At 39.6% G+C, this 14,157-nt stretch overlaps 1 protein-coding gene across 1 annotated transcript in view; it reads left to right on the forward strand.

Moving 5' to 3' along the window:
* The first annotated feature begins 7,731 nt into the window (after positions 1–7,731).
* HAG1 (histone acetyltransferase of the GNAT family 1) overlaps positions 7,732–14,157 on the forward strand; it is a 93,416-nt gene continuing 86,990 nt past the window's right edge. The window contains exons 1-3 of the mRNA XM_089136519.1: positions 7,732–8,684; positions 9,232–9,296; positions 9,479–9,559. Coding sequence (XP_088992645.1) covers positions 8,112–8,684; positions 9,232–9,296; positions 9,479–9,559 — 719 coding nt within the window. The 5' untranslated portion in view covers positions 7,732–8,111. The remainder of the gene's footprint in view (positions 8,685–9,231; positions 9,297–9,478; positions 9,560–14,157) is intronic.

Below are 14,157 nucleotides of genomic sequence, written 5' to 3' on the forward strand. Positions count from 1 at the left end.
TCAATTTTATGTTGAATTGTGATGGGAGGACGGTGTTCCTCAAGTCTGTTGATGCATTTGGTCACAAAAAGGATGCAAAATACATATATGGGTTGTTGAAGAATGTGGTGAAAGAGGTTGGAGTCGAGCACGTGGTGCAAGTTGTGACTGATAATGGCGCCAATTTCAAGAAGGTTGGGATGAAGTTGATGGAGGATCCCAGGTATAGGCTCTTTTGGACTCCTTGTGCGGCACATTGTATTGATTTGATGCTAAAAGACATGGGGGAAGTCAAATTTGTGAAGAATGTGGTTCAGCGGGCTCAAAATGTGACCACATTCGTATATAACCATGGATTTGCTTTGGATATGTTGAGGAGGACATGTGGTGGTGATTTGGTGAGGCCCGGGGTCACAAGATTTGCTACAAATTGGATTTCCTTGAAGAGTTTTCAGAAGAAGAAAGCCCAACTACGTGCTATGTTTGCATCTGAAGACTGGTTTGCTTGGCCCCAATCATAATCACCGGCAGAGAGAGCAGCACGGGCTACCATATCCAGTGATAGCTTCTAGGCAAATCTAAGAGTTGTTATCAAGCTTCTAGACCCTGTGGTGACAGTCTTGAAGTTGGTAGATCAACAAAGGAAACCAACTTTACCACATATATGGGCTGCAGTTGAGATGATGAAGGAGATGGTTAAGAAAGTCTATCCTAGGGGCAACCAGAAATTCCTTAACATCATCCAAGAAAGGTGGGAAAGGCAGTTGAAACATCCATTGCATTTGGCTGGTGAGTTTAAAAGTTATTAAAATTTTCAAGTTATTACTTAAATACTTAATTGTTAATAACGTAATACTTATTATGTAGTCTTATAGTTTCTTACCATCTCATTTGTTGGCTTGTTTGATAGCCTATTATTTGAACCCCATGTACCACTACAGTAAAGAACTTGGGATAAGGACAGATTTGATCCGGGCAGTCCATGAAGTAGTGGAAAGGTTGGAACCGGATGCGACAAAACAAGCATTAATTAATAATGAGGTAAGACTGTGAGTTGTGACTTGTGAGATGACTAGTAGTCTAGTACTTAAGAATTAGGCTAAATACTTGTTTCTTATTACTAACTTTGTAATTATTTATCGCGAGTTAAAGGCTTTTAGAGATGCTCTTGGTAGCTACGGTCGCTCGATCGCTATTCAGGCTAGGGAGAACACCACTCCTGGTTAGTCACTTAGTCAGTTAGTCTAAGTCTTAGATGCTCAATTTGAGTTTTTGACACAATTTATTTTTACTATTATTAATTCGGTTGGTTATGTTTCTTGCAGCTGAGTGGTGGCTGCAATACGGGTTAGACTCAGAGTACTTGATTAAGATTGCAGTTAGAGTGCTCTCCCAGACATCTTCTGCCACCGGCTGCGAGCGTAATTGGAGCACATTCAATCTGATACATTCTAAGAGGCGGAACCGTTTGGGGGTGAAGCGGCTGGAGGATCTTGTATATGTTCATTATAATATGAGGTTGAGAGAGGAGCACATTAGGTTAGGTCAAGGGCAAGGTAATGGGGACAAGATTGAGTTGGCTGACATCTTTGCCATAGATGATGATGAGGAGGAGTACCCCCTATTTGAGTGGGTCAGAGAGCCATTATTGGATGAGGCGGGAGGTCGACCCAGCGGTCAAATTGCATGAGAGATGGGAGCTGATGTGAATGAGTTCTTGGCCACGAGAGGGAGAGTGCACACCGAGCCTAACCGTCCCTTTGTACCACACCCTGGTGCATCCGGTGTCGGTGAGGATAATATTATATGGTCGAGATGATGATGATGATATTACTCAGCCACCCGCTAGTCAGGCACAGGATGATGCAGGCGATGATGATGATGATGGACTTGGTAGTGGCCCTAGTGGGAATGACAGTGGGAGTGATGATGATGATGATGATGATGATGATGATAATGATGGTGGTGGTGGTGATGATGATGATGGTGGTGACGGGCCAGCTGATCAGGATTCAGCTGAACCACAGGAGAGACCACCACCACCACCACTAGAGCCAGCGGTTGAGAGTCGGGGACATGGAGGGCCATTAAGGTTCACGGGGGAGAGTCAATTCACCCATGCTACCTAGGATGTCGACCACGGTGCAGGTCGTAGTTCCACTTGCAGTCGGAAGGGGAAAGGGAAAGGGAAGCACCATGGACATGGGTATGAGGATGACACTTCATCGTACGGGTCTTACAATCCCATTGAAGTGAATAGCTTGGCAGGCTCCATAGGATCTATGAGTCTAGATGAGTCAAGAGGCTCCACTTTGTCGGATACCGGATACGGCAACAGCTGATCCCCACTCGTACGAGAGCGGTGCTTGCATCTTCTTCGGGGCTTATAGTAGTGCATCTTATGGTCAGGGGTTTCCTCAGGATTATGGAGGACATACAGTAGTGGAAGTGGAACAGGGTAGGATGTATTATCTAGCGTCTGATGGGAGGACGGTATATGTGCATAGGGGTGCAACTTATACGGATGCTGATTCGGGGGCACGAGATGTTTGTGGAGCGGATCTTCGGGGTGCAACCCCAACCCATACCCCCGAGATTCATCAAGAAGGACTTCCCTATCCTTATTGTGCATTCCCTCGGATCGGATATCTTATGCATGTTGATGACCAAACCTATAGAGCTGCAGTTGTCGATTACCTCGACAACCATAGGCATCACATGTCATGGGATGTCTATGTCCGTTGGTCAGAGGAGAGGATGTCACAAGCACAATACTACTCAAGTCACGGGATGGATCCGCCGAGGCACTCCTATTGGCACTGACTTAGTGAGTTGTACTTCCCATTTTATTTTTATTACTAGTTACATTGTATCTGATGTTTAAGAGTTTATTTGATATTTCGAATTGAACTTAAAAGTTAGAAGTTAGAGCTTAGAAGTTAATATGTTCATGTTGAATGTTATGCTTATTTGCTTAAGTATAGTTAACTTTATTGTGTACTTCTCGGTCATCTTTACATTAATGTTATGTAATTTAAAAGACATATTTACATTGATTTTTTTACTAAAATGCATGTGCCAATGTGTTCTTTATACACTAATTAGCTTAAATACAGAATCCCACCCCAAAATAGTCTCTAAAACCTGTCGAAACTTGTGCGAAAAAGTCCTCGGTTTCTTCGAAATTTTCCAAGTTTCCACCTAAGTTTCCCATTTTCACCCGGTCGAAACTTGAGTTTCCCTCGAATTTTTTACCATGCCTGCTATAGTGTGTGGTGATTGCGTAATGCAATAATTTTCAAAAAAGCTATAGCGGATCCCAAAAATGTGTTATCCTACATTAAAAAATGGAGTAACAATCTAAATCTAAAGCCAGCTAGGCTCTTAGACACTAGCCCACCTGTACCTATAAGCGAGAAAACCAGAGGAGTGCATTTTCTTAAAATGCAATCAATAATACCAGGAAATCTCACAATGTTATTTTGTGCAGGGACGGTCAAAGAATCAACCAACGAAACAAGATGCTGTTGGGGCGTAATTCATTGCGGAAAAGTCATCTACTGTTGGCGCGAAAAATACAGGGGATACAAATTTGTGGCAACGGTAGCCAAAGGATTAGCATTGGGAATGAGATTGGCGATAAGTCACACCCTGCGGCTAGATGGCATTATAACAAACTGGGAGCAGCTCAAAGAGTTTATACCAAAACCACAACAACCTTGGCCATTGGAAGCTATTCAGGATCTTAATGTATTTAGCACCCAACATAGAGGACTTACAAATTTTCACAAATAAAAACCAAGAAGTCCTAAAGAATGCTAAGCTGCTAGCAGAAACAACATTAAGAGAGGAAGAACCATGGGAAGGGTAGAGCATGTAATAGTAGTCATAATGGTTTTATGAGTTTTCTATTGTATCAACAAAAAAAATAAAAAATAAAAATAAAGTGAGAGTCAAGGGATCCTGATAGGAAAAAGAATGTTAATGTGGATAACTATTTATCATGATTCTTTTGAAAAGATTGGTTTATATATATCGTGTAAAGATTGAGAGGAATGACTTGAATTTCATTAACTTTGGCAATTACATTGTGATACAGCATTTATAGATTTGAGACATATGTTTACAACCGTAGACATGTCATTATGCCTCAATATCCCTCCTCAAACTAGGCCGATGTAGGAAACCTTGCAACACTTAAAACTCACAACGAGAGAGAGGTTTAGTAAAAATATCAGTCAATTGATGGTTGGATGAGACAAACCAAGTGTCACTTTCTTCCACACAAAGTGGTAGTCCAGCTCTCTATGTTTAATTCGTACATGAAATACAGGATTTACAGTCATACATAAGGCACTCTTGTTATCACAATGTAAAATGGTTGGTGATGGTTGAGAAAAGACAATGTCCTAAAGTATGAAAATAAACCATGTGAGCTCAACTGTGGTGGTGGCGATAGCTCGATACTCGACTTCTATGCTAGACCAAGACACTGTGGGCTGCTTCTTCATGCCCCCATGGAATAAAATTGCCGTCCAAGAATGTACAAAACCCTGTTGTAGAATACCTGGTAATCGGACATCCAGGCCAATTAGCATCCGAGAAGCCATACAACTGAAAGGAGCTATGCTGATGGATACGAAGCCCATAAGTAAGTGTACCCTTTACATAGCAAAGAATTCGTTTATGTAAAACAAGATCTGCCTGAGAAGGACCATGCATGACCTGACAAATTGAATTAACAGCATAAGATAAATCCAGTCTTATCATGGTAAGATATTGAAGACCACCCACTAGACTGTGAAATAAACTGATATCAGAAAAGGCACCTGTATCACTAGAAAGAGAGTTTGAGGCAGGATTGGTGTTGCCATCGGTTTGACATCCTCTAAATGGGCTCGCAATAAATCCCAAGCATATTTTTCTTGTAATAAAATAACCCATCAGATGTAATGGATACTTGTATGCCAAGAAAATAATGAAGTCCACCCCGATCCTTTATTGCAAATGGTTCTCCAAGACATGAAATAAAGTCCATAAGAAAATTTGTATCATTTCCTATTAGGACTATATCCAAGAGTGTCGAGTCATTCCAGTACTAGTAATTCGGTATTGTATTGAATTTGAAAACCTTATACCTAAACCGAACCGTATCAAATTTATAGGTATGTTATGAAAACAGTATTTTTAAAAACGATACTATATGAAAATTGTATAAAATCGATATGAAAAAACGGCACGATTTGGTATACGGTTCTTTTTGTTACGATATGAAACCCATTCTTTTATTATAGATTTCTGTAAATACAATAGTTGATGAAACAGAGCAATTGACGATATTAAGAACCCAAAATTTTGTTTAATATAGACATATTACTCCAGAAATGATAGTAAACACATCGATTCCTTTGCACTACCAGCATGATTGTATCATCAAATACCTAAATGCATCACAACACTCCACAAAAGAAATAGAGACAGGAAGTAGAAAGGGTTAGCCCACCATGACCTACGGGCATGTTTGGTTACATGAATCCAGAGATTTCAAATTTCTGGATTCATGAATCTGAGAATTATACCCGTTTGGTTGTAAAAATCTCTAGATTCATGAAATCTAGAGATTCACCTTTTTACACTAAAAAGTGAATCAGTAGATTTATGGGTAAGGGGTGAAATCCAAAGATTTCAAAAAAGTTATACATTTGCACATTCACAAAAATCATGTGGATCAAATAGTTTTTTAGGATGAATCCACAGATTTCATTCCACAACCAAACATCTAATTTTACAAATTATAACTCCATAGATTTGAAATCTCTAGATATTTGAAATCTCCAGACTCATGTGACCAAACAGGTCCTACAGTAACCATCACCATTCATTACGAAGGAGGACCATACACACATGTTTCACTCCCTCCTCTCTGGACTTAAAATCTGTTCTTTTAAGTGTTGGTTGAAAGCTGAAGTATGGATAACTGTCACTTCTAAATTGTTGTTCATCTGTTGGGGTAGACATAGACAGTTCCAAGTTCCAAGAGTCCTCAATAGACCAATACGAAAAGTAGATAATGGGTTGGATTCAGATTCAGTTGTCTATTCACATGAGAAGCGGCGCTGTTCAAGGTCTCAAATGGGCCAGAGGACGTGAAGGACTTGGGAGAGTTTTCATCTCCATTGGACATGCAAGTCTTGTCCTTGGCCACCCAATAAATACTCCTTCAAGGCTTCAACTCTCTTAAGATTGACTCCACTTCTTGTCTCTATTATTTAGAGGTATTGCACCAACAATTTTAAAAAAGAAAAGGGACGATTTTATGATTTAGCCATCCATGGTATTAGATCTGATATTGTTAAAACAGAGGCAATATTCTATGGAAGAACGTAAAGTAACAGAACATTACGGTTAATACCTTAATGGGTTATACGATATCCGGTACATAATTCAGTACTGAAATTTGGTATTACGGTATGGTATACGGTATATACCGACAGTATGATACCTTATATGGAATTCGTACCGTACTAAATACCCAAATTCGATTTTGGTATAAATCATACATAATTTTGAAACGATATAGTATGGTATAGTTAAACAGTTATAGTACCAAATTGACACCTTTAATTCTATATCATCTACATAGAGAATAAAAAGTAAAATTCTCCGATATATAAACAAAGATGTATCATAAGCATAGTAGACAAATCCAAATCTAGGAGAAATATGTTGAATATATCAAACAAAGCTCGTGGGGCTTGGCAAAGTCCATACGACGCTCTATGTAATGCACAAACATCAGTGGGTCGAGACTGATATGTGAAACCCAGGGCTGAGTCATACAAACCAATGTAGTAAAAAATTTATGAAAAAAAATGCATTTTTAACATCTAATCGTTGAATCGTCCATTTTAAAATAGTTGCAATACTTAACACAAGAGGAATCGTATCAGGTTTTATCACTAGGCAGAATGTTTCAAAGAAGTCAACACCTTCTTAACTGTTGAGTGAAACCCTAAACTACTAATCTGGCCTTGAGCTACTCCAAAGACCCATCAGCCTTTAACCTAGTTTTGAAAACCCCCTTGCAACTAACTATATTAATATCATCAGAATGTTCAACTAAAGACCAAGTCTTGTTTTGTTCTAAAGTTGTGATCTCCTCCAAATAATGCAACTTGATAGTTCTTCTGTTATACCTAGTACTATTCTAGAGGGTTCTACTTCTCAGTTCTCACTATGCTCACCAGGGGTGAGGTATGGCTGGTAGCCTGGTTTAGTTAAACGAAACAAAGTATGTCTTAATATGCATTTGGTAATGTTTCCGTTCTGAGAGATCAGCTCTTAAGTAAAACCATTTTCTTATGTTTTTGTTTTAAAAGACCGTGTTTTGCTTGGAAATGGCCGTTTGATAAATTCGTTTTGAAAATATTTTCAGAACACTATTAGAAGTAAGTTAGTGTTTGATAAACTCCTTCTAAGGTTTACATTTGAACCAATTTTATTACTTCGGTTTCTGTTTTTCGATAAAAACATCTTTTTGATGTTTTATAGAATGTGTTCTTTAAAATATTTTTTTGATTGGTTCATTCTTAAAGAACAGAAGAACGAATTGTTTAAACAAACATCTCTAATCTGTTCTAATATAAAAAACGTTTTTTAAGAACGATATCAAACGCATCTAGTTTCTGTTTCTGTTATATTCAAAAGGAAGAAAAAAGTTTTTGTTTCTGATTAAAAAAAAAAAAATTCTCGTTCTCACCGAAAAATAGTCCAGGGGAAAAGAATAGAAAAAAAAGGTTCTGTTTATGCGAGTTCTCTTTCTTTTAGTTGATAAATGGCATGAGTTTCACTCCGTGAGTCTTCGAAACATTGAAGGTCAGTTGGCAGTTTATCGTTGCTGCAGATTCGTGGCACCCTCCATTGGGAAGTTGTCTAAATTCTCTGCGAAACTTATTTGATTCTCCAGTGGATGTGTAATCACAGTAATTTAAATTACTGAACAATCTCTGTGAACTTCAGTTCTCGAGAGGTTCAAAATCTTCTATTTAACTACAGGCATAAGCTCTTCAAACGTTTTGTTAAGATCAATTCACGATCTTCGCAACTGGAAAACCCTTAATTCCTAAACAGGAATGGACGGGCATTCTACGCATTCAACTGCTCCTGTCCGTTCCAGGACCTCTCAGTCTCCTTCGCCATCACACTCTGCATCGGCTTCTGTTTGCTCCTCAGCGCACAAGCGCAAGCTAGCCTCAGACGAGCACGCACCAGCGTTCCCTTTCTCCTTTTCTGAAAATCGAGATGGGGCTTTGACCTCTAATGACGATCTCGAAAGCATCAGTGCGCGAGGGGCAGAAACCGACTCCGAAGACGATTCAGAGGAGGTTGTTGACGACGATGAGGACGAAGACAACGACTCAATGAGGGTTTTTACGACTGCTCGGTTAGAAAACAATTTGAAATCAAGGAACTCCAAGCTGAAGTCAGAGAACTCTTCTGTGAAAATTGATTCTTCTGGGCATGCTGATATGGGTAAGGATGAACGGGCCCCCAGTGCATCTGTGGCTTCTGGCCTACCGCAACCTCCTGCCATGAGTTCGATTTCTGGCGTTGCAGTAAAGGAGGACACAATGAAGGGCATTTTTACTGAGAATATACAGACAAGTGGGGCGTATAGTGCTAGAGAAGAAAGCTTAAAGAGAGAGGTAAACTATTGGGCTCTGAAAATTTAAAACACTGTTCTTGAATTTATTTTATTATTTTTTTGAGGTTCAAATCGGTCTTAATTGATTGGTTGAATTCTAGTGGAACTGAATTCAGTGATATGTCAGGTGGAGTTAACAAAGTTTCCTTAGGAGAATGATAAGTTCTCTTCTTTGTTTCGGAGTTGCTATTTTAAGTATACAACAGATTGGCTGCCCATTTGGTGAAGTGCTGGGAAAGGACTACGTCAGGCAATGTTATATTTTTCTTAGTGTAGAATGTAATGGAGCTTGTCTAACTTAGGGAGACTGAACTGGTAGTTTTATACTCAGGATCTATAGAAACGTATCTTGGAGTGGGAAACATATAGGGAATGTCTGAGGAAGAAATGTCATGTTTGGATATTTTAGAGGCATTTTCCATGTAAGATTGAGAATGTAGCATTGTGATTAAAATTTTCCCCTTTGATCTTACCTATTCTTGAGTAGATTTGACTGTTTGAAATCAGCAATTTAAATGATGGTGCTTACTATTTTGAATTCTTTTCAGGAGGAAGCAGGAAGGCTCAAATTTGTATGCCTTAGTAATGATGGAATTGATGAGCATATGATTTGGTATCTTCCTTACCTCTCAAAATTAGTCATGCAGCATGTGCTCTTTAGCTTGGCTCATATCTCTTTATCTCAAAGAACCATATTAAATCATGAATATACTGTGCAAAATTTTTGTTACCTTGAAAAGTTATATTTGTTCCTTTTCTGGTTGTGCTCATAAGTCATAACTAAGTTTTCTACAGGTTGATAGGATTGAAGAATATATTTGCTAGACAGCTGCCTAACATGCCAAAGGAATATATCGTTCGTCTAGTCATGGACAGGTTTGCGTAAAAGTTGTTTTGCCCATTTACTTTATCAGTGCTATTATTTGGAATTACCCGCTTAATTTTGTAAAAAAAAGTTTCTGTTTCTCTCTAGATGCAGCATTGATCTTTTTTCACAATAGTTTTCAAATACCAGACACCAAAATTAATTCTCTGCCCTGATTGATGATTCAGCTCCTCTCATTAGTAAGATATTAGTATGTCCTTCTCAAGCTAATGTATCTGCAGTAAGACTAGTGATTTCCAGTCCTGGCCATGGTTAGACTGTGGCCAGGCTGACTGGAATGGATCTAACCTAGCCTAGGCCATGACGTCCCTAAACTGTCTTGTTTTAGTCCTGATTATTAATAAAAAAAAGGTAAGCCTCTGAAACCAGTTCTTACCTAAAGCACCTATGTTAAACTGTCAACTCAATTGTTCATAGTAAGGGTGTGAGATATGTGTCTTCTGCTGTTATCCACCTCACTGTGGCACTGCCCTGTTGGAGCAAGGATAGGGGAAAAGGGAGGAGGAAATGAGTTTGGATGTATCATCTGAGACTGAGAGTTGCTGCCTCTCCATCCTCTTCGGGTTTGGGGTGGAAAATTGGGCTGGTCTTGTCCATTGGCTCTCCTTCTTGGGCCTTTAAGTGCAAATTGGGCTTAAAGGGAGTCTCGGCTGGTTTGCGCCGTAACATCCTAGTCTCAGTTAGCAAATCTAGGGTGTATTTTCTCTGAGAAAGAGAGATACCATTAGCATAGTATGCTAGTTCAAGCCCCAGGAAATATCTAATTCTTCCCATATCCTTGACTTTGAATTTAGCTCCCCAAAAAATCTTTAGGGCTGAAATTTCTTCTTCACCACTCCCTGTGATGACAATCATCCACATGTACCAATAGTGGAGTTGTGTGAGAGTCCTTTTTCTTGATCAATAGAGTATGATTAGCATTACTCTGTTTATAGTCGATATACACCATGGCTTTATTGATACAAAGCTTGCTTTAATTTACACACCTTTCTATGAGTTTTAGCAGAAGTGTACCTTGGTGGCACATTCATATATACTTCTTGAATTTCCTCGTGAGGAAAAACATTTTTTACATCAAGTTTTTGGAGACTCCACCCTTGATTTACTGCACATGAGAGTATAATCCATACTGTGTTTATCTTTGTAATTGGAGCAAAGGTCTCCTGGTAATCAATTCCATAAGTTTGAGTGAACCCTTTGGCCACTAGTCTAGCTTTATATTTCTCTACAGTGCCATCTGCTCTATGCTTAGTGACAAACAACCACTTGCATCCAACAATCCTCATCTTTGGATAAACATGTCTAGTTTGCATTGCTAAAATGCAACCATCATAATGAAAATTATTCATATTACACTGCTTCATCAAACTTAGAAAAAGTTTAGCTAATGTAGGTAGGAGAATAGGGCCTAAATGATGATGCCACTAGAGTAAAGTAAATAAAGTAGGAGAATTGGAACGGGAGACCCAAGTCAACGCTGATGGAGAACTATCCAGCATATAAAGCCCCGCTTGCATTTACCATTGCCAATTGTACGTGTCGTTTCTAAGTCCTAAAATACACAATAACAAGCGTAGATGGTTATTTGCAGTTCAAATCTTGAGTGATACTACTAAAGTATAAGATATCAGTAGAAAATTAGGAACATGCAAACTGAAGATAACTGCAAAGAAGGTGAACAAATGATGGATCCCTTTCTAGAGATAGGAAAAAGAGACCCATCGGCAATACGAGCATTATTATTAAGGGTAATAAGGGAATAAGAGTGAACAAAGTGAAAGAACCAGTCATGTGAAGTTGCCCCAAAGTCAATTATCCATGATAAACTACTCGAGGACACATTGTGGCAATCAAAGTTACCTAAGGAAGGATGAGGCTCAGAAGAGTTAACCATGGAGGAGGCAACACCTATACTGGAAGTCGGCGTGGAAGAGGATGTTTTGAGTCTGGTCATCAGCTGATGGAGATGATGGAGCTCATTTGAGGAAAGCGACTTCGGAATTTTAGCATCGTCCCGATTAGCTTGATGAGTAGATGCCTGGGAATTTCCTCGGTTAAAATTCTGTCCTTCATGGGAAGTAGCCAATTGACCATGTAACTTCCAACATTTGTCCTTTGTATGCCATTCACGGGCACAATATTCACACTTTATTGGAGCACGGGGTAGAATCACTAGTATGTGTCTGAGAGCCTTCTGTACTAGCAATTGTGTCAGATCTCTTTGGCATCTGACTGTGAACTAATGCAGTTCTGCGGCTATCCTTTGTATGTACCATAGCATAGGCTTGTTCCAAAGATGGAAAAGATTCCCAGGAGAGGATGTGAGCATGTATTTGATCATACTCAATGTTAAGGCCAGTCAAAAAACCATAAACACGGAGCTTGTCCTCCCACTTCTAATAAGCAGCAACTTCAGCAGCATGAGGTCGAGAGAATTGACTATAGAAGTCCAATGTCTAATAATACCCCCTTGAGAGTATTTAGTATCAGGCAAGATTAAGCTCCTTCTGCTGTAACTGATGGATTTTTTGTTGGATCTCAAAGCGCTGAGCATCATTCCCAACCTTGGAGTAGGTGTCCTTTGGCAACTTTTCATAAGGTGGCAGCATTTGGAAGGAGGAGATAACTTTTGGCTATACTAGGTTCAGTAGAATTGAGTAAGAAACTCATAACTAAGCACTCCTCTGTTTCCCATTTGTCTTGTGCAGAAGTGAGAATGAAGGGTTTCACAGATGTACCGCAAAGATGATCTGTAAGACCACAAGCACCAATGTAAGAGCTACTAAGCGAGATCATTCAAGTTAATTAGTCCCGTTAGGTTTAACAAAGGTCATCTGGAATGAGGAGAAATCACGCTCATGAGAAATTGGAGTGTCCTCCATTTCAGAAGAACTAGAAGTGGCGGAGGTGACAGAATTAGAGGCAATCACACAGAATTGGATAAATAATCAATAAAATATTAGAAACCACAGCATGAATGGTATAACAAACCCTTTGTAGGAGAAAAAGTGCCCACCACTGAAGGATGGAGTCATAGGAGGGAGGCGAAGGCCCAAAAAAGGCTAAAAAAGATGCAGTAGGGTTTAGAAAGGAGGTAGCAGGTGGGCGAAGCGCCTAGGAAAATCATAGGAGTAGGGCAATTGCCCTAAGGGTATCGCTGGAGCCTGGAGGTGGTAGGCTGGTGGCTGTCAGCAAAGATACCAGGTCCTAGGGACCTCGTAGTGAGGTGGCGATGGTCCTAGGAGGCTAGGACCTTATGATGGTGGTGGCGGTTGTCCTAGGACCAGGCGGAGGTGGCAGCAATAGTCCTAGGCCACTAGATGGGCTGACAATGGGGCTGGGACAAGGAGAGAGAGAGAGAGAACTTGTGGCGGTAGGTCTAGGTTTCTCAGAATATTCCTATATCCGTGGTTCACATTTGTGGATTTTCTAAGAACTTTTAACTTGTTTCAAAAGTGACAGTCTATTAATATGGCACAAAAAAGAGAATCTGCTGATGTGGGATCATCGGAGAAGAATATCCTAGAGACAATTCTGAATATTATTTGTATTGCAACATGAACATGCCACCAAATGTACTACCTGACCAGATCCTCCAGCTTATGCACTACCTCTGCCCGTCTCCTGCTTTTGCACTAGTGATGCCTTGCTTTGTCCCCTCATTTGGCGCACATTTTGTAGCTGTCTCTACATCACTAGGAGCAATCATGGTATAATCATCATTGTTGATATTTCACTTTCTATATTTTAGCTTAGGTTTCTATTTTTCTCACTGTCTAATTTTCTTGTTGCTTGCTTGACAAGTAATCTCCCTAGGATTGTTTCCTTTTAGTTGATTTGGGAGATCCTATGCAATATGTAATTTTCTTTTTGTGTAACTCAGTTTAGGATAGTTTACGTAAATTGAATTTGATTTTATGTGATAAATAAAGTACTAGGGAAGAGCCTCAACACACACATGAGCACTCTCTTTTCTTCTTTATTCTTCTTCTTCTCTCTTAATTCTTGGTCTAGTTACAGGATCTTGAGATTTTAGCAATCATCATCATCATCATCCCCAACTCCAAATGAAGGCCTAACTGCCTCCTCCAATTCAGTCTATTTCTCTCGTAGTTTGCTTTCCTCTTATTCCCTCCCTTCATGTAGTCCTGCACTGCCCGTGCTATGTCAACAAGAAATGTGACGTGCTACCACATCCCTAGGGGTGCCAGCCCCACCTTCCAAAAACTTCTGGTGATAGAATTTGCACTCAGTTCTTCTCTTATCCCATCGATAGGTGTACTGTACTACCATGCATTGTCACCTCCACCCCACGTAGCAGCACCCCTAGATGACCTCTAGCTCTGATCATCCTGCTCCTGTGAACTCCTCTCCCCCTGCTTTTGGAAAGTCCCTTTCCTTGCCAATGTGATAATAGCCTTGCATGGTTCGACATCCTCACTATTGCATACATAAAATGCTTGCGTAAGTTACTAAAGAACTTCAAAGTAACTTTTTTAAGATAAAGAAAAGAATGTTTTACCTATCTAGTATTTTCCCCTTGCCTATGTATTTTTTTCAAATGTAAAAAAAACATTTTTATTTTTTT

This window comes from Hakea prostrata, chromosome 1 (genome assembly GCF_041222555.1).
Source record: "Hakea prostrata isolate BN-2017 chromosome 1, UWA_Hpros_2, whole genome shotgun sequence".
Classification (NCBI taxonomy): domain Eukaryota; kingdom Viridiplantae; phylum Streptophyta; class Magnoliopsida; order Proteales; family Proteaceae; genus Hakea; species Hakea prostrata.